Source organism: Tauraco erythrolophus, chromosome 23 (genome assembly GCF_009769465.1).
Source record: "Tauraco erythrolophus isolate bTauEry1 chromosome 23, bTauEry1.pri, whole genome shotgun sequence".
Lineage (NCBI taxonomy): Eukaryota > Metazoa > Chordata > Aves > Musophagiformes > Musophagidae > Tauraco > Tauraco erythrolophus.
The window spans coordinates 4,517,315-4,542,009 of record NC_141487.1 but is presented as its reverse complement, the minus strand read 5'-3'; the positions used below and the strand labels follow the sequence as shown (position 1 = coordinate 4,542,009).

At 38.8% G+C, this 24,695-nt stretch overlaps 1 protein-coding gene across 3 annotated transcripts in view; it reads left to right on the top strand.

The window, feature by feature from the left end:
- Nucleotides 1-24,695, top strand: part of UBE4B (ubiquitination factor E4B) — a 39,781-nt gene that overhangs the window by 11,495 nt on the left and 3,591 nt on the right. Inside the window, exons 5-26 of one of the 3 annotated variants that reach the window (XM_086625815.1) lie at nt 1,666-1,810; nt 2,633-2,861; nt 3,319-3,729; nt 4,598-4,711; nt 8,000-8,141; nt 8,642-8,742; nt 9,815-9,929; nt 11,823-11,906; nt 13,437-13,493; nt 13,861-13,977; nt 14,096-14,194; nt 14,665-14,778; nt 15,801-15,999; nt 16,227-16,365; nt 18,126-18,225; nt 18,998-19,125; nt 19,480-19,578; nt 20,401-20,636; nt 21,325-21,451; nt 21,749-21,893; nt 22,971-23,105; nt 23,489-23,680. In XM_086625815.1, coding sequence (XP_086481941.1) covers nt 1,666-1,810; nt 2,633-2,861; nt 3,319-3,729; nt 4,598-4,711; nt 8,000-8,141; nt 8,642-8,742; nt 9,815-9,929; nt 11,823-11,906; nt 13,437-13,493; nt 13,861-13,977; nt 14,096-14,194; nt 14,665-14,778; nt 15,801-15,999; nt 16,227-16,365; nt 18,126-18,225; nt 18,998-19,125; nt 19,480-19,578; nt 20,401-20,636; nt 21,325-21,451; nt 21,749-21,893; nt 22,971-23,105; nt 23,489-23,680 — 3,228 coding nt within the window. The remainder of the gene's footprint in view (nt 1-1,665; nt 1,811-2,632; nt 2,862-3,318; nt 3,730-4,597; nt 4,712-7,999; nt 8,142-8,641; nt 8,743-9,814; nt 9,930-11,822; nt 11,907-13,436; nt 13,494-13,860; nt 13,978-14,095; nt 14,195-14,664; nt 14,779-15,800; nt 16,000-16,226; nt 16,366-18,125; nt 18,226-18,997; nt 19,126-19,479; nt 19,579-20,400; nt 20,637-21,324; nt 21,452-21,748; nt 21,894-22,970; nt 23,106-23,488; nt 23,681-24,695) is intronic. The other 2 variants (XM_086625816.1, XM_086625817.1) reach the window with 2 other exon arrangements.

Genomic DNA, 24,695 nt, shown 5'->3' with positions numbered 1-24,695 from the left:
AATTCACTCCTGAAACTGTCCTCTTTGTCATTTTAAGCCCATGTGAAATAAAGCCATAAAGAAATGGAACGTTAGTGTAGTGGAGAGAAGTTTCTACAACAATTCCTGCAGTGCTCATTAGGTGCCTTTGTTTATTCCTGCACTGTCAGTAATAAGGTCAGTTGGTAAAAGTCTGGCTTAAAGCCACGTAGCAATAACCCTGCTGCAGAATCCTTTCCAGTCAATGCCTAGCTGCAAATCAGGCAGTTGGACAGCTTGCATTGTGCTACCATGAAATAAATAGCTTGGAATCAAGGACAATCTTGAAGCAGGGCAGGGGGGAGCAGTGGAAAGTAAAATAAAGCTTTGCAGACTTGGTTCAATTCTTCTTACTCATTTGGAGATACCAAAAAGTTAAGTGGATAGGAGACAGCATAGTCCTCAATTGTGAGTAAAAATTTTCTTGCCTCACTTATCTGCATTGGAAGTGCTGTCAGGAATAAAACCTTCTTTGCTGAAATAGGCAGGAGAAGTAGAAGCAAAAGCTTTTGAAAAAGGTACAGTCCTGGTAGTTGCTGGAAATCTCTGATAAATCTAGACTTGCATGGTGGCTATTATGAGGTCTCTAAATTTAAAGAGGGAAAAAAAAAACTTTTTAGTGGCAACCATATATTTTTTCAATCTGCGTTTTGTTCTTCCTCACTGACTTATTTTTTCTAAAAGAAGAGAGTATTACTCTCTCAAGAAGTATGATACATAGCAGTACAATGTCCACTTGTATTAGTCAAATATCAGAAGGTTTTTTGTCTCGTAAATATCTACAACTCTCTCAGGAGAGCTCTTGCAGGAAAATAGCCTGGAAGCTAAAACTTTTCCATCTTTGAAATTCTATGCAGCTGAATTGTCTGGTTTGTGTATTATGTTGCTTTTACAGTGTTGGTAGAAGAGTGTAGGGGAGGACAGTGATGTTGCTGGCTTGTCATGTATGTTTTGGAAATGTTTTTAAATGCCACCTCTCCTCACATTGCAGGGTAACTACTTGAGTTTTATTTCTTTTTATTCCACCATTTTTTCAGGCATGCACTCAAAGCTGCCTTAGGATTGACAGAACCCTCCCATTTAACCTTTGCTAGCCACTATATATGGTAGCATTTTTTTAGAGAAACTAGTCTTTTATTTTGAGCACAATTTATATGATGTTACTTTTTTGCAAGAAAGGAGAACAAGGCAGATTGTTGTCTTTTGTCCTGTCCTCACTTCATTCAAGTGAAAGATGTCTTTATCTTGGGCAAAGATTTGAGAGCAGGAAAGACTACGAGAAGCTTGCTCCTTTGTGTGCTTTCGTTTTTACAAGAAACTGTAAAAATACTTGTGCATAATGAAAATTTGAATCCCCAATTAATTCCTTAAAGCAGCAATCATAGGTATCTTGGTTAGATTTCCCTTCGTAGTATACTGTTTTTGAATGTGTTTTGGGAATTTGCTACATCTTTTCTGCATCTCTTACGCTTCTTCAGGGTTTTTTCCAAATAAATTTTGACAAATATATCTATATTCTTTCATAAGTATACCAAATCTGCCATTAAGAGTTAGTCTGAAGCCATTTAAAGATGACTTGCATCTGATTGTGACTTGACTAATACAATTGCAAATAAATTGATTTTACCCCCACCCCCCCCAACCAAGGAACCTCTGTCTGGGTCTGAAGTATCTGAGGAGCAAGCTTTACAGCTGGTCTGTAAGATCTTCAGAGTCTCTTGGAAGGACCGAGACAGAGATGTTATCTTCCTGAATTCACTCTCTGCCCAGTTTAAGCAGAACCCAAAGGAAGGTAGGTACCCGAGCTGTTACCGTTGTTAGGGGTTGTTTCAGTTGAGCAGCACATTTCCTATCTTATTTTTAGCTTTTTCTCTCTTTGCTACAATGCCAGAGCCACCTACTTGTGGTCTTTGCTTGATGTCAACATCTGCTAGCAGCAGATGTCGCAGGAAAATGGAATCCCGAAAAAGGAACATGGACTGGGTGTTCATGGCTTCTGTTTTAGTCAATTGCTGTGCTCTCGTTGGTTATGTTTTCTGGTGTCAAACTAGTGTGCTGATGTTGCGGTGTTGCTGGATTTTATTTTTTTTTTCAGAAATTTTTTACTGATTTAACGGGTTGTCTTGCATCGTAATAGACATTTAGCAGTTAACTTGATAAGCTAAGAATTCCTGATTATTTTATATAACAAATTATATTTTATGTCTGCTATAAGATGTGACCAAATTAAAAATTGTTATTTTTTGTGTGGGCATGTGCGGCGGGGGGTGTGCATGTGTTGCTTTCCTTTCTCTATGACACAACTTACCCAACTCAACAGCAGGGTGGGCAAACGTGAGAGGGACAGACAAGACAACTTTAATAATCAACAACAACAACATTAGTTCATCTATGATTTTTTGAACTCTCCATAAAAGTTACATTTTTGGGTAGCTGTAATTCCAGAACCGAGTTCATGTAGACAGTGATAGTTACAAATGTGTCAGTCTATTGTTTTTGCCAAAAGCAGCACTTAATTCAGAGAAGTAAATTACTATCCTTTTTAGTTGAAATCTCTGACTAATGTGTAGATCAAGACAGTAGGGGAGGATACTAACTGTCTTACTCTTAACAGTGTTTTCAGATTTTAAGGACTTGATCGGGCAGATTTTGATGGAAGTGCTGATGATGTCCACCCAGTCAAGGGATGAAAACCCGTTTGCCAGCCTGACAGCTACATCACGACCAATTGCTGCAGCTGCCCGGTCTCCTGACAGAAGCCTGATCTTAAACATGGGCTCTAACCCAGGAAGCAGCCCTATGTTCTGTAATGTGGGCTCCTTTGGCTCCAGTTCATTATCCAGGTGACTTCTGATTGTAACTGAACACTGATTGCACTTGAATGTTGATTGGTAGGCTAGAAGAGAGAGGGGCATAGAAATGTCCCGAGAACAATAAATAGAATAGGTTTTTGAAGTTCTTCACTCTTTCATGTGAATGTCCCTCCGTTTCACCATTTTTTATGATGTTGCCATGGCTAGAAGTGTATTTGACAGGATAAAGCCGTGTAGCTGGTTCCTTCTGAGACATGTCCCTAACATGCATCATTGAAGGCTATGACTCTTAACTTAAAAGTGTGTGGATTGTGACATAGTTTGATTCAACAGTAGTAAAAAGGAATAATGTGTGTGAGCTGCAGAATTATTGAAGAGTCAACAGAAGGGCAAGGGCTTCTCTTGCTCGTTTTATCTTTTTCAACCTTTTTCTGCATATCCTAAATCGTTGCTTTTTTTTTTTCTTTTTCCCCTGTAACTGGTTTAGTCTCTATGGGGCTAGTCCAGCTCCTACTACCAATTTCACAAGCTATGTACCAATGACTGGTTCATCTCTTACCCCACCAGCCAGTTCAGTTGCCACTACATCTGTGCCTTCCATTACTGTCAGCTCTCACCTCACAGCAACAAGCCCTTCTTGGACGCAGCCTTCTTCTCCGAGGTACCGGCCATACACTGTTGCCCATTCTGGAGGCTTTTCAGCTTCTTCCATCCCACGTTCCTTGAGCATTTCCATCCCATCTAGTTCACCAAGTCCTCCAGCCATGGCTGCTAGCCCTCCAGCCATGCCAGTCATCACCTCCAGACAGAGACCCACAACAATGGGTCCACCTTTGTTTACTGCTTCACCCAGTACCTTGCGCAGGCGTTCTTCTTTACTGAACAGGATTCCATTTAGGTATTTCACAAGAACAAAAGTGTTTTAATGTGCTGTGCAGGGTGTGGCATGATCATGCAATTTGGAAGAACTTACGTTTGTGCTGAGCTCACCCTACTTACCCTGAGTTGATTTCTGTGTTTTGGTTTGTGCTAATACGTTGACTTGCTAACAAGCCATCTTTGCCAAAATGTTAAACTTGCTTCTGCGAGCATTTGAAGTGTATTGTAATTACTTCAAAAGTAGTAATATTGTTTTAATTTCTTCCTCTTCTTACTTCCATTCTAGTTAAGCTATTAGCTTTCTGTTCAGTTGCTGCTGCTGGATAGTAAACCAAACCTCCTGCTCTGAAATGGGTTTTCTCAGTAGGACCTTCGTTGATTTGTCAAAAGCTGTTACTTGCTGGACCATGTTAGATTTGATTCCCCAGTGCATAGATTTAAATTACAGATTAGCCTATTTCAGTATGCCAGGCCAAGTACTACTGTGTTTTCTCCGTTGGCTGCCCCTGGAATCCTCAGTCCCTGCAGGAGGGAGAAACAAGCATGTAAGGTTTTGAGACCACTGCTTTAAAGTTCAGTAGCTTGGAATCATAATGCTTATTATTTGGTCTTGTCTAAACATTCCCACTCTAGCCAGAGTTTTTATTAGGTCTCAAAAATTCTGTTTAAATTTCTGGTTTGTGAAAGTGTGCTGTTTTGATACATGAATAACTTGCAGTAGTGTAACGGAGCATGTTAGTATACTCTTGGTTTCACTAACATGGAATTATCCCTTGTCTGCATGTTTAGAGAAGATGATTTTTGGCAGACTTACAAAAAAAAGCTACCGTTTACTTTTTCTTTTGGCTTAAAAAATCTGATGGCCTTTTTCATTTTTGTTGTGGTAGTATATACGACAACCCTTTCTCCCTCCTCCTTCTTGCCGTTTCTGATGTGTCTGAGGACAGTAGTGATGAAGAAAATGAAGATGATGATTTTTCTTGTGTCCAGTTTGGGTCCAGGTATTCGAGAAAGAGAATGTAACCTGCATGTTTGGTTGCTTAGGAACTAACAGACTGTATAGTGTCAAGTGTTCTTCAAAGTAACTTGGGAAATGACTAAAGCCAAGGAGATGACTTGGATGGGTTTTTAAGATGGCGTACAAACATGGATAATGGATGCTCATTAGTCAGCTCTTTTTTGAAGAGCTGACTAAGATAAAGTAAATGTTAATCATACTGCCTTTTAGGTTTAATGAGCATGGTTTCTGAAATGTTTGAGTGGAACTCCTCATTGCCTGTATGAGTAGAAGGAATATTATTCACCCATGGTGGTAATTTTGAAACCAGTTGTACATCATATGCATGTTTTCCTATCAAAAACTGTAAATGAGGACAAAGATTAACATGTAGAAAAAGATAAGAGTGGCAAATGGCCAACTGATGCAAACAGTATGACTTGGCTGAAGATTCATTGCTGCTTGACAGCTGGGGATGGCTCCTCTAGCCTGTAAAGAAAATACACCTGAAAGTAGAAACTGTTCCTTTGACGCGGTAAGTAGTAGAGTAATTGGAATAGCCAAGAATGGAGAGGGCAGAGCAGAATAGTTTACTGTAAAACAGACTTATGAATCATATAGCAAAGCCCTTTCGTTTATAAGACATAAAGATGTGAAAACAAAATGAGGTTTGATATTAGTGAGTTCTGTTTGGAAGCTACCCAGATAGCTGTGCAAAAAAAACCCGCAGAAGACTGGATGTGCCAAGGGAAAAAAAGCTTTTGGAAATGTAAATGCAGGTAGGATTGTCTAGTTTTGCAGCATTACTGTGCAATGGAATGTAATGTCTTGACTGATACAGAAATATTTTACCAAAGAAGTGCCCCATTCTTTTGTATCAACTCAAATTGGAGGGAAACCTGTATTTTAGGAAGCCTTTTCTGAAAAGTGATACTTCTGTAGTCTGGCTAGTATCATGAATGTTTTCTACGAGCATTCAGAGCCCTGAGGATGGTTGATAGTAGTTCTGAGGTGGCCTGCAGCTGGCCATGTAGTCTAATAGAACCGGTTACAATTTACTAATATTTAAGGGAAACAAGATGGGAGTTTTAAAGACTACATGCATGTTGATCAGCTGTGAAGAAGAGAGTTCCTCCAAGACTTTCAGTCCTATTCGAAGTATTTTAGTTACAGCAAAAGTCAGGGGAAATCTAATTGCTTGAGCCTTCTGAAATTAAGCTAGGTCAAGACTTCGGGAATGCCCCAAATGTGATGTCAGGGAATGCCCCAAAATGTTTGGTATTAGATGATCTTCCCCCCCCACTAGCTTTTCTGATTGTTCCTGTGGTGTGTTGGGACACTACTGCTAAAGTCAGACCATTAACTGGAAGACCTTCCAACAAGGTCTCCTCTTTTCCATTCCAGTCTAATTTCAGGAGGGTGAACTTGATAACACAGGTTTAGTTTTTTTTTGTGTATGTGAAATTTAGGATTATTTTTCTCCCCACTGTTGTTTTTAATTTTCATCGTGTTGGCAATTTAACCCGAATGTTGTATGGAGTTGGAAAGCCTTTGGTAAGGATTTCTGAGGCTGCTGTGCTTCTGGAGTCTTAGTTTGTAAATGCTGTCCTGGCATTCTGCAGGCAGCAGTAAGATGTTAGTTAAATTATAAACGAAGTAATTGTACAATTATGCAACAACTTGCATTCTGAAAATACCAAGGCATTCAATATGTCTCTGAAGGATGCGTGAGCTTTTCATTGGAATAATTTCAGTTACTGCTGCAGTGAAATCATTAACAGAAAGACTAACTATAGTAGTAGTAGAAATTTTTTAATATAAATTGATGTTTTTAAAAGAGTAATCTTTAAACTGAATGTGAGAAGTCAAGAGGTTTAAAAGCAACTACAGAAAAGATGTGTATGATTTCATGGTTACTGACTATTTTAATAAATCTGCGTTTTACGTGGATTAGTTTTAATTGAATAACCGAAAACATTCTCTCTGCAAGAAGAGATTGCTGCTATTAGAAGTTCCATTTCTTAACATGCTGAGCTACCAGATGCTTAGCAGCAGTAACCTTTGCCTGATTTATTTGGTGGACTGTAAAGCTTGCACAACAGATTTGTACAGCTTGATTATTAAAATGTAAATTATCTTACAGTTTAAAGGAAATTCCAGTTCTGACAGTTCGTAGTTTTAAACATGTTTTTAAAAAGCTTCACTTAAGGAAACAAACACTCTTATTTTTCCAGTTTAAGATCTGGGGCTTATAAATTGGTCTTCATTTAAATCCACCCTCACTGTACACAGACTTTTCTTTGAGGAATAGCAGTAGACCATCCACGTAACTGCTATTTTTTAAGTTAATTTACATAAAGTGAATATATTTTCTCTTTATTCCCTTCTGTAACATGAGAATTTTGCTTTTAATTAGCTTTCCCAAGCTGTTTTGTAGAGAAGAAATCTGTTGAGATAACAAGTCTTGAGATTGAGAGTTGTGAGTTCTGTTCTCACTTTTGTATTTTATGTCTCTCGTCTCAAGCGTGGTTTTGGTTTTGTGGATTTAGTTTTCTTGTTTACAATATCAGTGTCCCCCTCTGTTTCCCTCCCCTTGAGGCTGTAGTATTTAATGGCATGTTGTAGTGTAAGGAAATTGAAATGAACTGTGGTGAAATTGAATTATATTTAGCGTGGAAATTTTAAAAGGAACAGCCTCTTTGATGTATTACCTCCTGTTTTGTTTATTCTCCTTCCTTAGAATATATAAAGTGTTTACAGCCCTGTCTTATCAGCTAAGATCTCTTCTCTGCAGTGGGAGGATCTTACCTTCCATGGTTTGGCTAGTGTTAACAGAGCTGGTGAAATTCCCACTGTTTTGAATGCTGCATACAGAGACTGTGCAGAGATTGTGTGATGGCACAGAAGTGTTGTGATGTCCTGGGTGTCTGAACAGTTTTGATGTCAGGTACAACTTACAGACCGTTCAGTTTTGGTGTTGCCATGTGAGAACAAGATTTATCGATTCCCATTGAAGTCGTGCACCTTGTGGCTGTCTTTCAGATACTTATTTAATACAATAATTGATTCTTCAGTCGTGTTACAGTACAGCTGAACTTTGAGTTGGACAAGCTGTTAAATGGAGAGCTCTTCATAGATCACAGACGTGATCTTTGTTATTGAGCCACGTATGTGATAGGATGGAGTCTTCAGAACATTGACAGAGGAAGTCAAGAGCTTATGGATGATTTGATTGTGCACAGATGAAGGAGTGTACCTAATGCTTTGTTTCTTCTTTTTGTGTGTGTTAAAGTATGGGAGGCTCTGGCAGCTCAAGTGTTTCCGATTCCTGCAGCGACCACTTCACCATTGAAACTTGTAAGGAGACAGAGATGCTGAACTACCTCATTGAGTGTTTTGACAGAGTTGGAATAGAGGAGAGGAAAGCACCAAAGGTATATTGCAGATGAGTGAAGTTGTCTCAGTGCTGTCACAGACACCTTTTTTACTGTTCAGTGAGGAAAGTTGGTGGAAATCTATAGTTCCTTCTTGATGGCTTTGTGTAAAAATAGATTTATAGAGTTTATAAGGTCCCTTTGACTCTTACTAATCTTTATATTCCAATCATATATATGTTTTATCTCTAAAATAAGCAATGTGTTAGAAACTGTCCTTCCCCTTTTGATCTCTACTGCGTTTTATCCAAGTTTATTCCATGTAAACCACACTTTTCTAAGACCAGCTCTCTGTCAGCGTTCTATGAAACTTTTGCTTCTGGGGAAAGAACCAAACAGACAACACTTCTGTAATCTGAAAGGTTTTCAGCTGGAGTAGTGCTAAATCTTAGTTTGCATATTACATTCATACTACATGAATAAAGAAATTTGTCACATTTCCTGTCTGTTCTGTCTCTGAATACTTTTAGTTTGTATTAAAATAAAGTTATTTTTACCAGATGTGTAGCCAGCCAACAGTTAGCCAGTTACTGAGCAACATCCGATCACAGTGCATTTCACATGCTGCTTTGGTGCTACAGGGATCCTTAACACAACCAAGGTAAATACAGCTGATGTTAGTCATGAAAGGTAGATTGTTCTGGGATTTTTATTTTTTTTTTCCTTCTGAGGATTAGATAAAAAAACTAAGATCACTTGTTGGAGCAGGGTACAGTTCTGTGCCAGAGGAATAGTTTATTGCTTTGCCATTGGAGACTATTGCTCCCACTGATATGTGGGTAGAGAGTAGTGTAAGTGTCTTCTAATTGTGTCTGGGTAAAGTCATCCAGGTTGATTTGAACGGTTTAAGTGGGGGATCTGAGTTAACCAAGCTGCTTTCTGCCTTACCTCATGCATAAACTGTTTTACTTGCAGATTGTTGGGGCAGTACTCCTGGGAAAGTCAATAACCAATAGAGCTGCATCTGAGAAAGTTACCAAAATGTGTAGCAAAAACTGCTGAAGTGTCATAGCACTTGTTTACTTCAGAGAGTTTACCACAACAGATTTGGTAATGTAAATCTGTGTGTAGACATTCTACCCTAAATCAAGACACATTTCAAGTGCAATTGTTTCAACAGCAGTTGTTTAGTTAGAACAGTAAAAGGACTTTTAAAATAGGATATATGACTTTTACTAAAATCTGCATGGTTTTATGTTTGTGTTTCCAGACAATATTTCTATAATCTTTAAAGATGCACCAGTTATCCACTATCGTAGGGAGCAGTTGAAAGTAATGCCTGTAGTAATTCAGAAAAGACTACTGTTATGTTCTGTTCTTAATCTGGAAAAACAAACATCAAAAAACATTGTTCCTCCACTGGTTGAGCTTAACAAAAAATATTTTTGTTAGAGAGGAGTAGGAGGGAGAGCCAATTACTATACAGAAGCTGCTATTTTCTTCCAGCTTCATTAAGCTGAAGTGGGATGTTGGCAGCAGCATCTGTTTCAGAATAACCTTTCCACAAGTAACTTGAGAAGACAAGTTAGATACTTCTGAAAGGAGTAGGTGTGTCTCCATGTTGATAATTTGCTTTGTGGCACATCCTTAGATGTTATTACTCTGACGTTTTTACAAATACTACTACGAATAATCAATAGTTTTGGATTATTTTTTTTTCTACACAAATAAAGGTCATTGCAGCAGCAGTCCTTGCTGGTACCATATATGCTGTGTAGGAATCTCCCATTTGGCTTCATCCAGGAGCTGGTGAGAACGACTTACCAGGATGAAGAGGTGTTCAAACAGGTAAGGCATAGGTAAAACATAAATAATTATATTCTATGATTCTGCTAATTGTAGTATCCAAGAGAGAGGATTTCCAGAGCTTTATTCTGCATCTCACAGTTACTTCACTATTACTTCAAGGCTAGCAACCTGTTAAGCGGTTGGAGTTTGTTTTTGTTCGTTTTTAACTCATTTAGCGTTTTGTGAAAAAGACTAACCTTCATTATTTGCTGGTTCTAATTATTAAAACCGCATTTGTTAATAACCAGGGAATATTATGTAATAGTGAAGTAAACTACTCGGAATATGCAGGCATGTACTACAGGATTGATCTTGGGTTTTCATTCTTCTGTGCTTCTGTACAAAATATCCTAAAAATGTGTGTGTAAGACAGCAGTCTTCTGTAATCACACTCAGAAAGTTTTATTGTTTTTTCTATATTGCAGTCTTTACCCTTTGCAAGTTTAATAGTTTGCATCTAAGGTGCTAAGAGCATTTTACAACTCCTAGTCCATTACGTGTTTGTATTTTACAGAAGAAATGACTGAGAAACATTAGATGGTTTATTCTGTGTGTCAGAGTAGATCACTGAGATGATAAAAAATTGGAGCTAGTGGGCCTAGTAATTAAAACAGAAAACTAGCAAACTTCTTCTAGCCCATACAATGTTGAAGCAGATCAGTGAGGTTGTAATCCTCTCTAATCAGTGCTCCTGTAGTATTATGTGACTTAGCTGTAAGGAAGAGGCCTTCAGAATGGCATTTGATCCTTCCAATTTTGGAAAAAATAGCATTAGCTAATTTTTATGCGTAGTACAAGTACCTTTTAATAATTTATATCTCTGTCTGAACACCTTTTAGTAGAGGTTCATGCAGTTGAGAGTATGTTTATGACTGTCAAAAAGTGGTTATGGAAAGTTTTAAAGGTCACCTACGCTGGAGAGGAGAACCATTCCTCTAGCTGAAGCAAACGACAAACTCTTTATAGTCCTTTTCTGTAATAGGATTTAATAATAGTTTTTTGTGTCTTCTTAGAAGCAGCACAATATACTTAAATTGAAAATTCAGTGGGACCTCCTGTTGTTGCAAAATTACTGTAAGAGTTTATTTTGTGAGGGTACAGTTGTCAGAGCTGTGTGATTGGGACTTACTAATTGAGTATAATTACTTCTGATTAATAAGTTCCTGTCATGTCACTTCCTCTTTCATAACAGTCCTTGACTGCTGCTTATTATCTTTTACCGCAGTTAGAACTTACCAGCACAAAACCAACTTGCTTACATGACATGCAACTTTAAAGCTGTGTTATTGCCCCAGGTGTATAGGAAAATAAATTACTGCCCATTTGGGCAATCACGTTGTTGGAGACCTCTCCAGAGTCTGTGTTCTTGTTTGTATGTATAATATACATGCTTGCACACATGTACACAGTTATCTTCAGGGGTCCTGTATGAAATGTGTGTGTGCTTCCCCGTGTGGTTTCCACGTACGGAGAACTTGATGGAACAACAGCAGGTTTTTGTCAGTGTGCTGACATTACTGCTTGTCAGCTTCAGGTTGTATCTGTCAGCTTTATGTTCACATCTAGATGTCTGTGTCTCTGGGATTATTTGGTTTGCAAAGTAAATGTTTAAAAACAAGTTAGAATGTAATGAGGAAAAATACAAGTGTTTGGGGAGAAGTTTTTATGTATAAGTTGTTATGCTCAGTCAATACATCGCTTGTACTAGATCAAGAAGTTTTTTAGCTTTGAATGCTCTCTTAAGCATTCAGACTTATAATAGAAAAGCCGTTAGTTTTTCTTTTGTGTAACTTGCATTTGAAGAATGAACAGACATTTCATGCTGTGTACAGCAATAGTGTCATTTGATTGCTTTGTATTCTTGAATAAAGTAATCTCCTTCTGTTTTTACAGATCTTTATTCCCATCTTACAAGGCCTGGCTGTAGCTTCCAAAGAGTGCTCCCTTGATAGTGACAATTTTAAATACCCCCTTATGGTAAGGACTGTTCATTTCTAGCAGCAGTTTCTTTATGATTACGGATAACTCTCTACAAGATAATGTCCTTAAACATTTTTGGGCTTTCTTTGGTTAGTGGATTTTTACTAAACTCTATGTTGGAAGCTTGCTGTGGTATGGGATCTGTAAAAGACCATTAAAAAGCCAGCAGAGTCTGAGGCAAATTGTGTCTTAAGCTTAATGTACAGAGACTGCATAGAGGGTTATTGAAATGTTTATATGTATTACTTGTAAGATTAATTGAATGTATAGATTGCATCATCCATACTAGTTCTAATACTATGGATGGTTATAAAATCCTGCCAAGCTCCTCCCAATTTAAGCCTTGGAAATAAGGCCCAGTATCCATACCAGCGTGTGTTTGGACTCACTTTTGTATGTGGGAAACTAAAATCTATTGCATTAAACCCAAAATTATTTGAATTGGTGACTATTTACTGTAGGAGAATGTTATAATATTCCCTGGCTGAAAAGTTGGGGGTTTTAAGTGCATGCTTTAGTCCCTACATCTGCCTCTCTCCTACTGCTTTTATTGACAAAACAGAAGTCTTTTGAAAAGCGTGCTTGGCCACAAAAGAGCAAGCTAACTTCTTGGCTAAATTGAGCACTGTCAGGTTTTAGCATCTTTAGTGTGTTATGCCAAAAAGGCTTTTACATCTCAGGTTTAGTTTGTAATTCAGGAAATTAGCTGGACTGGGGTGCTGCAAATCAAGTTGACTAAGCACCTTGGGTACTTTTGCAAAAATAACAAATTTTTTTGGTTCTGTGCTTTCTTGCTCTTCTGTTATTCCCCTTGATTTAAACTGCTAACCGTTGCAAATTTGGTGGTTGGCTACACATAAGGGCTACTTGTGATCATTTCTTGTTGGCACTGCGTGCACCAAAAGGATGGAGTAGTAGTTACTAGCTGTAGTATAATTGAAGAATGAGAACATGTAATACAGGAGAAGCAGCATATGTGCAAGCCTACAGTATTCTTGTGTTTTCAGAATCGTCTGTTAGAGCTCCCTTCTTTTTTCTGTGCTCAATTGAAAGTGAGTGAGAGATCTTGGGTAGGGCTCTTTGTTTCTGGCTTCTGTGCTCATCTGATGCTTTTCCACTCTGATTCAAAAGACAAAGGCCTTGGTGTATGTATAGAACAATTGCTCTATTTATTATTGTTACTGACTTCCATGTGGCAGTTCAGGAGTCCAGCAAAGGCATTGTTAAGTTCTGAACAAACAAACAATTTGCACAGCTAATTTTTGAAATAAGTGCAATAATTTATTATCCTGTCAGACATGTTAGCTTTTTTGAGACAACTTGGAACAAATGTGGAGACTAAAATGGGAGCAGGGTGTGCTCCAGCTCTTTTTGGACCTCTTCAGCATTGTAAGTTGGAAGTTTTTCCACTGGTTAAGGGAAAAAAGTTTGGCTCTTTCAGCAGTTTACTATCTTAAGCTTGTTATTTGCAGACAGGTTACTTAAGAATTACACACAGAGGTAATTTTTCTTGGGATTTCCTTATAGGCACTATGTGAACTTTGTGAAATCAAGTTTGGGAAAACGCACCCCATGTGCAGTTTGGTAAGTGTATCCAGTCTGATTATTTTTTTTTTCAGGTTAAAAGAATGATGTAACTTTGTTATATTGGATGATTCATGTTGATAATGTTCTTCAGAACTCTAAACAGGGACTACCCTAGTATCTCATGCTAAACAATAGTTTAAACTGGTAAAGGGAGTCCTTATCCCTGAGAATTTAGAAAAACTAGGACAAACAAGACTTGCTTAGACTGCTGAAATAGTGATGAGAGGTTTCCATTTAGCTATTGGTGTGACTGAATGTTGAAGAATCGAGGGCAAGGGGCAAACACTGGAAGGTGACAGTGCAGATGAACTAGTGTGGCCGATATGGCAGCTTTGATTAACTTGCAATTTCTCCTATTTTCTAGGTTGTCTCTTTGCCCTTATGGTTACCTAAATCTTTAAGCACAGGTGCAGGAAGAGAGTTGCAAAGACTTTCCTATCTTGGAGCCTTCTTCAGTCTCTCTGTCTTTGCTGAAGATGATGTAAGTATTACAGAAGGATGTTGTTAGTAGTGTGGTGGGGTTGTGTGTTTTGTTTGTTTGCTTGTTTTCCCTTCCCCAGTATGTTCAATACATTTGCCAATATTCATCCTACTTTCAGAACAAAGTAGTTGAAAAGTACTTCTCAGGGCCTGCAATTACTCTTGAAAACACCCGGGTTGTTAGCCAGTCTTTGCAACATTACCTGGAATCAGCAAGGGTAAGTGTTCTCATGTTTAAAAAAAAGCAAAAATATTGTATGTTTTTGGTTTTGACATAGATGAAGAATATAATCTAAAATAATCTAGCTTCTGTATTAAACAACAAATCTGTTAGGATATGGTTGAAGGGAATTAGGGGAAAAAAATTACAGTGCTACAAATATTTTTCGAAGGCTGTAAGCCAGTTCAGAAAATAACAGAATGATTAGTCATGGATTGTAGTTCATGCTAAAGGATGAGGAAAAAAATGCATAGTGTATTAGAAATGTGTGTATTGCACTGGTCTGTATACATCTTTTCTGTAATTAATTTCATAACTAATATATGCATATGATGGTGAGAAGACAACCGTAACAGAAGTTGTAGTTAGTTTTGTGGAATTCGTAGAACATAAATATGGAGCAATAAAGTGGGAATGCGATGTTGAGAAGTATGTGCAACCTGACAGAATGTTCACTTGAAATTCCAGCAAGAGCTGTTCAAGATTCTACACAGTATTTTACTGAACGGTGAAACGCGAGAAGCAGCTCTCAATTACATGGCAGCTATTGTTAATGCCAACATGAAAAAGGCACAAATGCAGGTAAGTGGAAGGAACACTCTCCCTGTCACTCCTGGACGTAGGCAATGCACAAGCAGCACTAGATGGCTCTTGCAGTCGTGGCTCTTGAATGGAGGATGAAAGAATTTTGAGTGCCTGCTACAAGAGGCAAGAAGCCCTGCCATCAGTCTTTATCGCTTTCAATACTTTTCCCACTTCTGAAATTATTCTGTTTTACTTAATTGATCAGTTTATGTTGTTCCCTCTCTTAGGACTGACAGGTCGATTAACAGAGATTCTATATTAGGTGTTTAAAGCTCTGTACTCCCCACGCCCAACCCTGTACACTCCCCTCGCCCTCAGTCTAATAGGGGGCATTAATTAATTCATTCCAGTTGGCTGTGTTCAAAAAATACTTTTCCCCGCTGTTGAGTTGATGGGCTTTGTTTGTGTGGCTTCTGTAGAAGGAGCAATGCAGCTATGAACTGGCATGGTTCCAGTGAAGCAACAGGGATGTTCTTTTGCCATTGTTTAATTAATGCATTGCACTCATTTCCTGTGATAAAATCTGTGCATGAATCCTGAACAACTGAAGTTTGCATCATTGTTGTCTTCAAGTCCCCTTTTGAGAAGCAAACATTTGGAACCATGACTAGGAATATTTCTGTGAAATTCCAGTGAAGAAGTAATAGAAGCTTTACACTTAAGACAAAACTTACGAATTGAAGCCCAGCAACTCTTTGACACTCTTCTGTTGCTGTCTGTATGTGTGGCAAACCATTCTTGAAAGAGGCCCTTTTAATTTCTTAGGTCTACTACTTCTTTTTTGTGTGTTTGTTTAATGTTCTTGAGAATGACTACTTGAACCATAGAGAAAGATAATGTGTTAAGTTAGTCAGTGACCTTCCTGATACCATGAAGGTCTCCTTACAGATCCATGTTCTTCATAATTTCTCCCTTTTCTTGAACTTGCATATCTGCATTTATGTTGAATACTGTTAAAGCAGCAGAAAATACCCTTATACTTCCAAGCTTACATCTTGAACTATTTTCTTGCCCTACAGACAGATGATCGTTTGGTATCTACAGATGGCTTTATGCTCAACTTCTTATGGGTACTACAGCAACTAAGTACGAAGATAAAGCTGGAAACGGTTGATCCCATGTACATATTTCATCCCAGGTGTCGTATTGACCTCCCAACAGATGAGACAAGAGTGAAAGCAACAATGGAGGATGTTGCAGCCTGGATTGCCGAACTTTGTGAGTACTCTGTCAGAGATATGTTAAGCGCTTATTCTGCCTTCTGTTTTTGATACTGGGGGTGCTTAGAAGTACTTGATTCCAGCAAATAATCCCCCTATTCCTAAATGTTTTTTCTTGATGCTCTTACTTGTTTTCAAGAAAATTGAGTTCAAGGTTTCACCCCTAGATAAGGCAGTTCATTTTCTAACTTATTCACCTATACTGCGTTTTTGTTTGCTTTCTAGACAGGGATCCGTCTCCATTTTCTGAGCCGAAATTCCCAACAGAATGTTTCTTCCTAACCCTGCATGCCCATCATCTCTCAATCCTGCCAAGCTGCCGTCGGTACATACGTAGGCTTCGGGCCATCAGGGAGCTCAACAGGTTAGAAGTTGTTAATTGTCTAGTCCATCTGAGAGTCCTAGCATTCCAGCGATGTCGTTTTCTCATTGTCATGGGAAAAGAGGGAAGCCTTCAGTGGTAAACTCTTAGTATTGTTGATGTACATGTAATTCAGCACGTGGTTTACCATTTTAAAAATTACAAATAAAAGTTATGATGTTGATATGAAGATACTGCTGTTTTCCATTTCTCTTGGCATAAATTCAAATAGGCTTTTATAGTTGCTAAACCTCGAAGAATACTCTGTTAAAATTAGAACAGATTTTTGTACCGTCAGTATTTTCCGTTGTTTATAATTGCACTCATTGCATTTTGGTAAACGTTCCTTGGCAGTAATACCATGAGTTCATGACAGGATTTTTGGACTGCGTTTGCAGTGATTTCATTTTTAGTTTTTAAAGCATGTGCAGGCCAAGAACCTGGGAAGCTGCAGAGAATGGAGCGGGGAGAGTCAGTATATCTTAAAGAAAAAAGTATTTTCGTATAGAAGAGCCTGTGGATTACTTGTAAATAAGCCATACATTCAGCTTGAAAAAGGAAATGCTGCTTTTTCCGTATTTAGAATTGTTGCGAAGGAGTTGCTTAAGCAGCAATCTCCATCTGACAGTGCAGAGGGAAGAGCTCTTGGCTTTTACTCTTATCAGTAGGAGCTTAATGCTCAGCATTTTCCATGAATTGTTTAGTTGCAACACTGGGCAATGTAGTTAGATGTTGGTAATAAAGAAATTCAACTGGATATTTTTCTGCTTTAGGCAGAGATGGATGAGGAAAAGAATTCATGTTTAGAGGAGGGATGAAAAGGGACTGTATTCATATAGTTCAGTGTATTGAGTTTTGTTCTAATCAGCTGCCGTTCCTAAAAAGGCATATGTAGGATTTTTTAAATGTAAATGGTTTGTGTAATGTACACTTAAGTTCTCTCTTCCGTGGGGCAGAGTGAGAAGATGGGTAAGGGAGGGGAGGTAACATCAACCACCTTGATTTACTGGCCCTTGTGCTAACAGGGGGACTACAGATGGTTTACGTGTCGTGCTCCTCTGCAAACCTGAATTTCGTGGGGAGTTGAGCTTGAGAAGGGTAGAATAAAACTGAAAAAAATCATTTACAATAATGGAGAGTAGGAAGATACACAGGATGCAGACTTGTACCTTTTTGGGAAAGGGAAGGTGTTTCTAACAAGTCCTGATGTCAGTCACCTTTTTCTTCCTTATCTGATTCTGTTTTCCATTTTCCTTTTTGATATTAGAAGACGAATGAGATCTCTAAATACCTCATCGTTAGCTGGACCAGCCCTTTTTTGTGTTAGGGTTAATTTTAGTGATATCCTTTTAACCTTCCTTTAGAGTCACTGTGGACTTCAGCGGGGGGAAAAAAGGCAAATACAGTGCATAAAATACAGGTTTTAATACAGTGGATAAAAACTAGTTTGTCAGGCAGGATAGATCCCTTCTGTATTTCAGCCTTTATTTTTTTCACTGTTAGGATTTGTGTGACAGGCAGGTATGTTGGAGTTAGCGTATGGAGCGCCTTTGAATGCACACTGTGTTCAGCCTCCATTTACAAAAGCAATTTATTTTTCTGGTTATGATGATGGGTAACTTGTATGAAAATTATTAGCATTTTTCCCCACTTTTCTTCTCAATAATTCCTCAGCATTTAGCAGATAAGTAGGTTAAATGCCTTGTAGATGGCAGTGCATATTCCCTCTGTCACGATAACCAGTTACTGCCTATGGTTTTCAGGACTGTTGAGGATTTGAAAAACAATGAAAGTCAGTGGAAGGATTCTCCTCTGGCCACCAGGCACCGAGAAATGCTGAAACGTTGCAAGACACAGCTTAAGGTTTGTAAGTGATTCAGTTCTCAATTAAATGCCTTTGTCAACCTGTCTGTACGTTTACTTCGTGTCCTAATGTTCAAATGCAACTTCCCACTCATGCTTCTTGGAAATGGTGGGTTTGAGTCTATGAACCGTGTGAGCTTGTTAAAACATATTTTTGACTGCCCTGGATGGTGGTCATGATATGATATAACATTAATAGTGTATTTAAAATTTAAAGTAACACCAAGATAAACTTAGCCAGTATTCCTGAGAAAGAAGAGAAGATTTTTTTTTTATTGGAGAGAGAACAGCAAAGGGATTGTGATTTGTTCAGGGGTAGTTGCACGTGCACAATCCGTGCCCAAGATAGAGACGGAACTCTTGAGTACCTAATCTGACATAGAATTCTTGCGAGGATGAGTGTGCTGGGGTCCTCTCTTTTGAAGGTTTGTCCTGCTTAGGTCTTCCTAGTATAAATTGACACAAATTCTGAGCTATATCACCAAAATTACTTTAATTGCATGTTTTCCCACTTTGATACTCTGTTATTTCTTTCGTTGTTCCCATAGAGCTTGTAAAAAGCTCCTCTGTCTCTGCAACTCTGAATTAGGTGTGTGTTTTTCTTGGTATGTTGGGGCTTAAGTACCCTGTTTGCTTCAAATAACAGTAAACTTCAAGAAGAGACCATTGTACGATTGTCCTAATTCACAGCTACATTGATGGACTTGGGTAGGCTTGGCCTTCCTTGTATGTTGGCTTGCCCTGGCTTAGTTTTTGTGTGCATGTTCTGCAGAAACTGGTGAGGTGCAAGGCTTGTGCCGATGCTGGTTTACTGGATGAAAACTTTCTCAGGAGGTGTCTGAATTTCTACGGCATGGTGATTCAGCTGATGCTTCGCATTCTTGACCCTGCCTATCCCAAGTGAGTGTCAGTATTGTCCGTGTAAACGGTATCATGTTGGATTGTTTACTGAATTAAGCAGCTCTAGAATTGTAATTGTGGGTTGTTTTTTTTCCTACAGTGTCTGCATTCTTGCATGTTTCTTATTTATGTCACTGACATACCTCTTTGCGTGGAATATGTGTCTTATAGTTGATGGGGGGAGGCAACCCTTGGGTATGTTTACCACTTTTGAAGTACTGACACTGATTTTTAAAAAGTCAGTGTCAGTATTTTTGTAAAGTGTTCCCATAGGAGAATTTCGTAGGAGAAATTACACTTTTTACTTAACAAACAGGACAGTAAAATAGTGGGGTTATCTTTTTTATTCTACAGCATAAAACTGCCTTTAACTCCTGAAGTTCCGAAGGTATTTGCAGCATTGCCAGAGTTCTACGTGGAAGATGTTGCTGAATTTTTATTTTTTATTGTACAGTAAGTAAAGTTACATCTGAAGGAAATTTGTACTGCCATTTACCCCTGTAACAGGTGGTGTGCATGTGAATTTAGGGTGTGAAAGTAGCTTCCTAACTATTCTCTAGCTACTGTTCTGGTTTTTAACAACAGCCATAAGATTATAGCATTGGCAGACACTGCTGCAGATGCAATGCCTAGATGAGCTCCAGAGCCCTCTCTAGCCTAATCTTTGCTTGGAAGAAAGTTGAAGGTGTTTTGATTCCCTCTCCTTAAAAATTTTCTTTATGGTTTGGACTGAGACCTTTTGATCTCATGATTTGTTAACTCATCACTAGAATAATAGTTTTTAAAAGTCATAGCTTGACAAGTAGAAAAGTCCTCCATTTATAAATTTACTGGGACAAAATACATTTGTGTAGTTTTAGCAGTTTAGGTGGGCATGAATAATATTCAGGTGTAATCCTGGAGTTCTGAAGTCACTTTCTTCCTGAAAATCTAGCTGCAAATTCAGACTTTGCTGTGTTGTATGAGGAGGTGTTTGCTTTTGCCTTCCTGAGGTGCTGTTATGGTGATACTTAATAGCAAAGTTGCTATTATGCACAAGAAAAGAATATGATAGTGTTTCAGGGTAAAAGTCAGCTTCCAGTGAACAGGTGGCAAGACCTTTTGGAAGAGTAAGAATCTAGTTTCTGTAGCAAAAGATGGCAAATGATGATAAAATTGCTAAACTTTTCCAGTTGCTAAAGAGTGATCTGAACTTACTTGGTGTATATGATCAACCCTCTATTGTCTACAAAGGATTTGGGGTTTTTATTTTGTTTTCCTTATGTCATTCTTCAGATATGCTCCTCAGGTGCTTTATGAGCCCTGTACTCAGGACATAGTGATGTTCCTTGTTGTGATGCTGTGCAACCAGAACTACATCCGAAATCCTTATCTAGTAGCCAAGCTGGTGGAAGTGATGTTCATGACAAATCCAGCTGTTCAGCCCCGGACACAAAAGTTCTTTGAAATGATTGAGAATCATCCTCTCTCCACCAAATTGTTAGTCCCCTCCTTGATGAAGTTTTACACGGGTAAGTGCTTAATCTATAGTTCATCTATAGTATTAGTTATTGTAACCTTTAAAAACAAACCAAAAAAATACAAGTAGGTCTTGAGTCTTTTAAAGATGAGACTTTGTTGCTCAGGAATCAGAGGGAACAGCATTAGATGGAACCTTGAGAACTCTAGTTGTTCCGCAAGCTGCTGTGCCCTGACAACTCTAGCACTGTAGATTGATGTGACGATTGTTTTCGTGGTGTTTGGATTCCAGACTGGAAGATTTTGTTTGTTTTGTAAGGGAGTATGGGGATTTTAAAATTTCTGACTGTATTTTTGCTAGCCCTGTAAATTTGGGTGCTTCAGAAGGGTTTTGCAGCCATAGAAACAACTATTTTTGCAGTGTTGCCAGAGTTTTCTTATTAGTGAAATCTTAGACTGTGGGATGAAGAGTAGAGTGGGGTTGAATAGAACAGAAAGTTTTGTTTTCTGAGGGTTTTTCTTCAGAAATGGGACCGCTTCTGGATTAGAAAATGCACAGTGCTGCTTCTTTTAACGGGGATTAGGATGGACACTGCTGAATGGGAATTGAATTTTCTCCTAAAGGTTGGTGCTTCAAGCTCATTACACTGGAGACAGTAGGAGAGAGATGTAGTGTGTTGCTGGTGAATCCTGGTGGGAAAGAGTTTTGATTTCAGTTCTGGGATTGGTTTTTCGTTTCAGATGTGGAACATACTGGAGCCACTAGTGAGTTCTATGACAAGTTTACAATCCGCTACCACATCAGCACCATTTTCAAAAGCCTCTGGCAGAATATTGCTCACCATGGTACATTTATGGAAGAGTTCAAGTGAGTAAGAAATTCTGTACGATGCTGCTTACAGTCATGCAAGCTGCTCAGGCAATGACCTGAGGAGGCCATTACCGTTGGGAATGGGTGCCGCTGCTTTCCCTTGTATTTGGAATGGCAACTCCTTCCAGTAGAACTGGAGTGTTTCCAAACTGAGCTCTGGACACCACAATCAACTTGGCTTGGGGAATGGGATCATTATTGAAATACACAGTGCAGAAGGAGTGTTGCTAGGGTTGCCCTCTGGTCTGCACACCCATCTACTCTGCCGTGGTAACTGTGTTTCAATGTTTTCAGCTCTGGGAAGCAGTTTGTTCGCTACATCAACATGCTGATAAATGACACAACTTTCTTGCTGGATGAGAGTCTGGAGTCCCTAAAACGTATCCATGAAGTGCAAGAGGAGATGAAGAATAAAGAACAATGGGACCTGCTGCCCAGGGTGAACAGAGCTGTTTTTCAAAGTGCCCTTTACTTAATTTTAATTTTTTAATACAAGACCATTAAAAAAATTAAAAGTTTTTAACAAGAGGCAGCACCAAATTGCTGCTCAGGAGAAGCAGTTCTCAGTGATGTTTCTTGCTGCCAGTATGGCCGTGGTCACTCTGGATGACATTCTGCAAAAAACATCATTTTTTGTAGTTGTGGCTGGCAAAGAGCGTGGTATGAAGTGGAAATAGTATAAAGTTTTCAACTACTGTGCACTTAATTCTAAGTGGAGAAACTAAGACTTTAACCTTCTTGAAGGAGGTTTTGGAAGATGCTCGCCAGTTGAATTGACTTCAAGGAATAGAAGCTTTTATTTTTTTGATGCATTGATCCTGGGTAGATTCGATGCAGGCAATTAGAGTCCTATACCTCAGACCTTAGCCTGATTAAACAATAATTGTGTGTGTTGACCCACCAATGTCAGGTACTTCTATTTTAAGGTTATTGATTTTTTTTTTTCTTTAAAAAAAATGTTTGAAAAGAAAAGCTATAAAGATCTTGTTTGTTAAATTTGTTCTGGTTTGCTCTTCTGAAGCCTTTGTTCTGCTTATGCCCACTAGCAAGGTAAAGCCATTACTGTAGTGGCAGAACGAGCTGGTACATCACCTACAGATTGTTCCAGCCTGGAGTGTTTATTACTGATGATGTCGCATGAATTAGAGAGAACCTCACTTGATTCTCAGATCCCAAGCTGGTTTTGAAGTATTGGCATTTGGGTGGAAAGGAAGCATAAGCCAGCTCTGCAGCTGTGAGGAGCAGTTACAGGATGTAAACAGACTCAGTAACCATGGAGTCTTGTGATACCACTTGCATTCATTGTTAGTGTTGCAGAATTCTGGGAAATTGGTGCAGACTCTGTAGTATTGGGTAGTAAAAGTGAGATGTACCTTAAATTAAAAAAGGTATTGCACCTGGATTTGAATTGCAGTCTGTTTGTTCGTCTGTCTAGGTCATGTTAGCTGTTAAGGCGTTGGTAGGTGATGGTGTGGGAAGTTCTATGGACTTGTAACCACTGAATGTTTGTTTTCAGGATCAGCAACAGGCTCGGCAGTCGCAGCTAGCTCAGGATGAGCGTGTGTCTCGTTCATATCTTGCCCTGGCAACAGAAACTGTTGATATGTTCCATATCCTTACCAAGCAGGTTCAAAAGCCTTTTCTCAGACCTGTAAGTCCTGCTCAGATTTAACTTGGTTTCTAGCTTCTCTAACATCTCTAGTGTTGAATAATATCCTGGAAACATTTGGTAGCCCTTTGTCTGTTTTCTCCTCCCGTTTTTCCAACTCATGGAGGTATAATTGCTGTTGAAGTTACGTGATGTTAAGAGCATTACCTGAGTCACAGAGATGGTGTGATCCTTCTAGACAGAAGCTTGTTTGCATTATATTTTTTTAATGGAATGCTTGCATAAAGAAAAGCTACTTCCTGCAAGCCTACAGATTTATGATTTTTCTAGTTAATAATTCCTGATCTCGCTGTATGCAAATCTAGTGATAATCTTCTTTATCACTGCCTTCATGCTGTGACCTGTGTTTTACTTTGGTCTTGTAGGAGCTTGGACCGCGATTGGCTGCTATGTTGAACTTTAACTTACAGCAACTGTGTGGCCCCAAGTGCCGTGACCTGAAAGTAGAAAACCCTGAGAAATATGGGTTCGAACCAAAGAAGCTGTTGGACCAACTGACTGACATTTACCTACAGCTCGATTGTGCTCGCTTTGCTAAAGCCATTGCTGATGATCAGGTGAGCTCCAAAAAGACGAGAGGGGGAAAGGCAAAAGCACTGTAGGCAAACAGGACTTTGCAGGATGCCCTGGAAGAGTTTCATCTTGCTTGTGTGCTGCCACCCAGTTTCCATCATGTATGCTTGCAATTTGTTTCCTTTTGGCAGATGTCTCTGTTCATGTTGTCTGCTCTTTGTACATGAGTGTGTTTTCAAAGTGTTTTGCAAACCTAGACACACACAAACATCTATAGCACGTCACACACATAGGAAAGCTCCTGAGCATTAATTGCTTATTAACTACAGCCTCACTGCAAATTAGCAGAAGTACTTTGTCTGAATTTTGCAAGTGGGGAAACTGAAGCATACGAAGAGTTTTGACTCTCTCCCCGCCTTCCTCATCGTGAACACATGAAAAAGGCAGAGCTGGGACTGAGAATGAGAGCCTCATTTAACAATCCAAAGTTCATTCTCTAGACTAAACGTTTCCAAATCGTATTTCCTTTTATATCGCTTTATTAAATGGCTGTGTAATAAACTGACAAAACACAGCATATATTGAGATGCCTTTAAACTCCTCATGGTAGTCTTCAGAGCAGAATGTTAATTCTTAAGGTAGATGAGCTATTGCTCATCTCTCTTCTTGTAAAATTGTCAGACTACTGAGGCGCATCTCTCTGTGCCTCTGTCTCTTATCGTACAAACTTTTCAAATCTAGAGGGGAAAAAAATGTTCTTAATGGCTACTTGAAATTCTAGTGGAAGCTATTTTACAATACATGAAACTGTATTTGCATGTCTAGTGAAGCAGAGGCATTGGAGTAACTCATGATCTTTTTTTTTGTAATTATTTAAGTTCTGGTAATTGCAGTGAATATCAGTAACACTTCTGAAATAGACCTGTGTTTGCATGTGTGTAACGAGCAGGTGGTGTGTTTTCTTGTGCTGTTCAGAATACGTGAAAGTGAGAACGTTATCCATGATGCATTTATCGATGCTAGCCACAGCAAAATGCACAGCAATGACATAGGGATTAA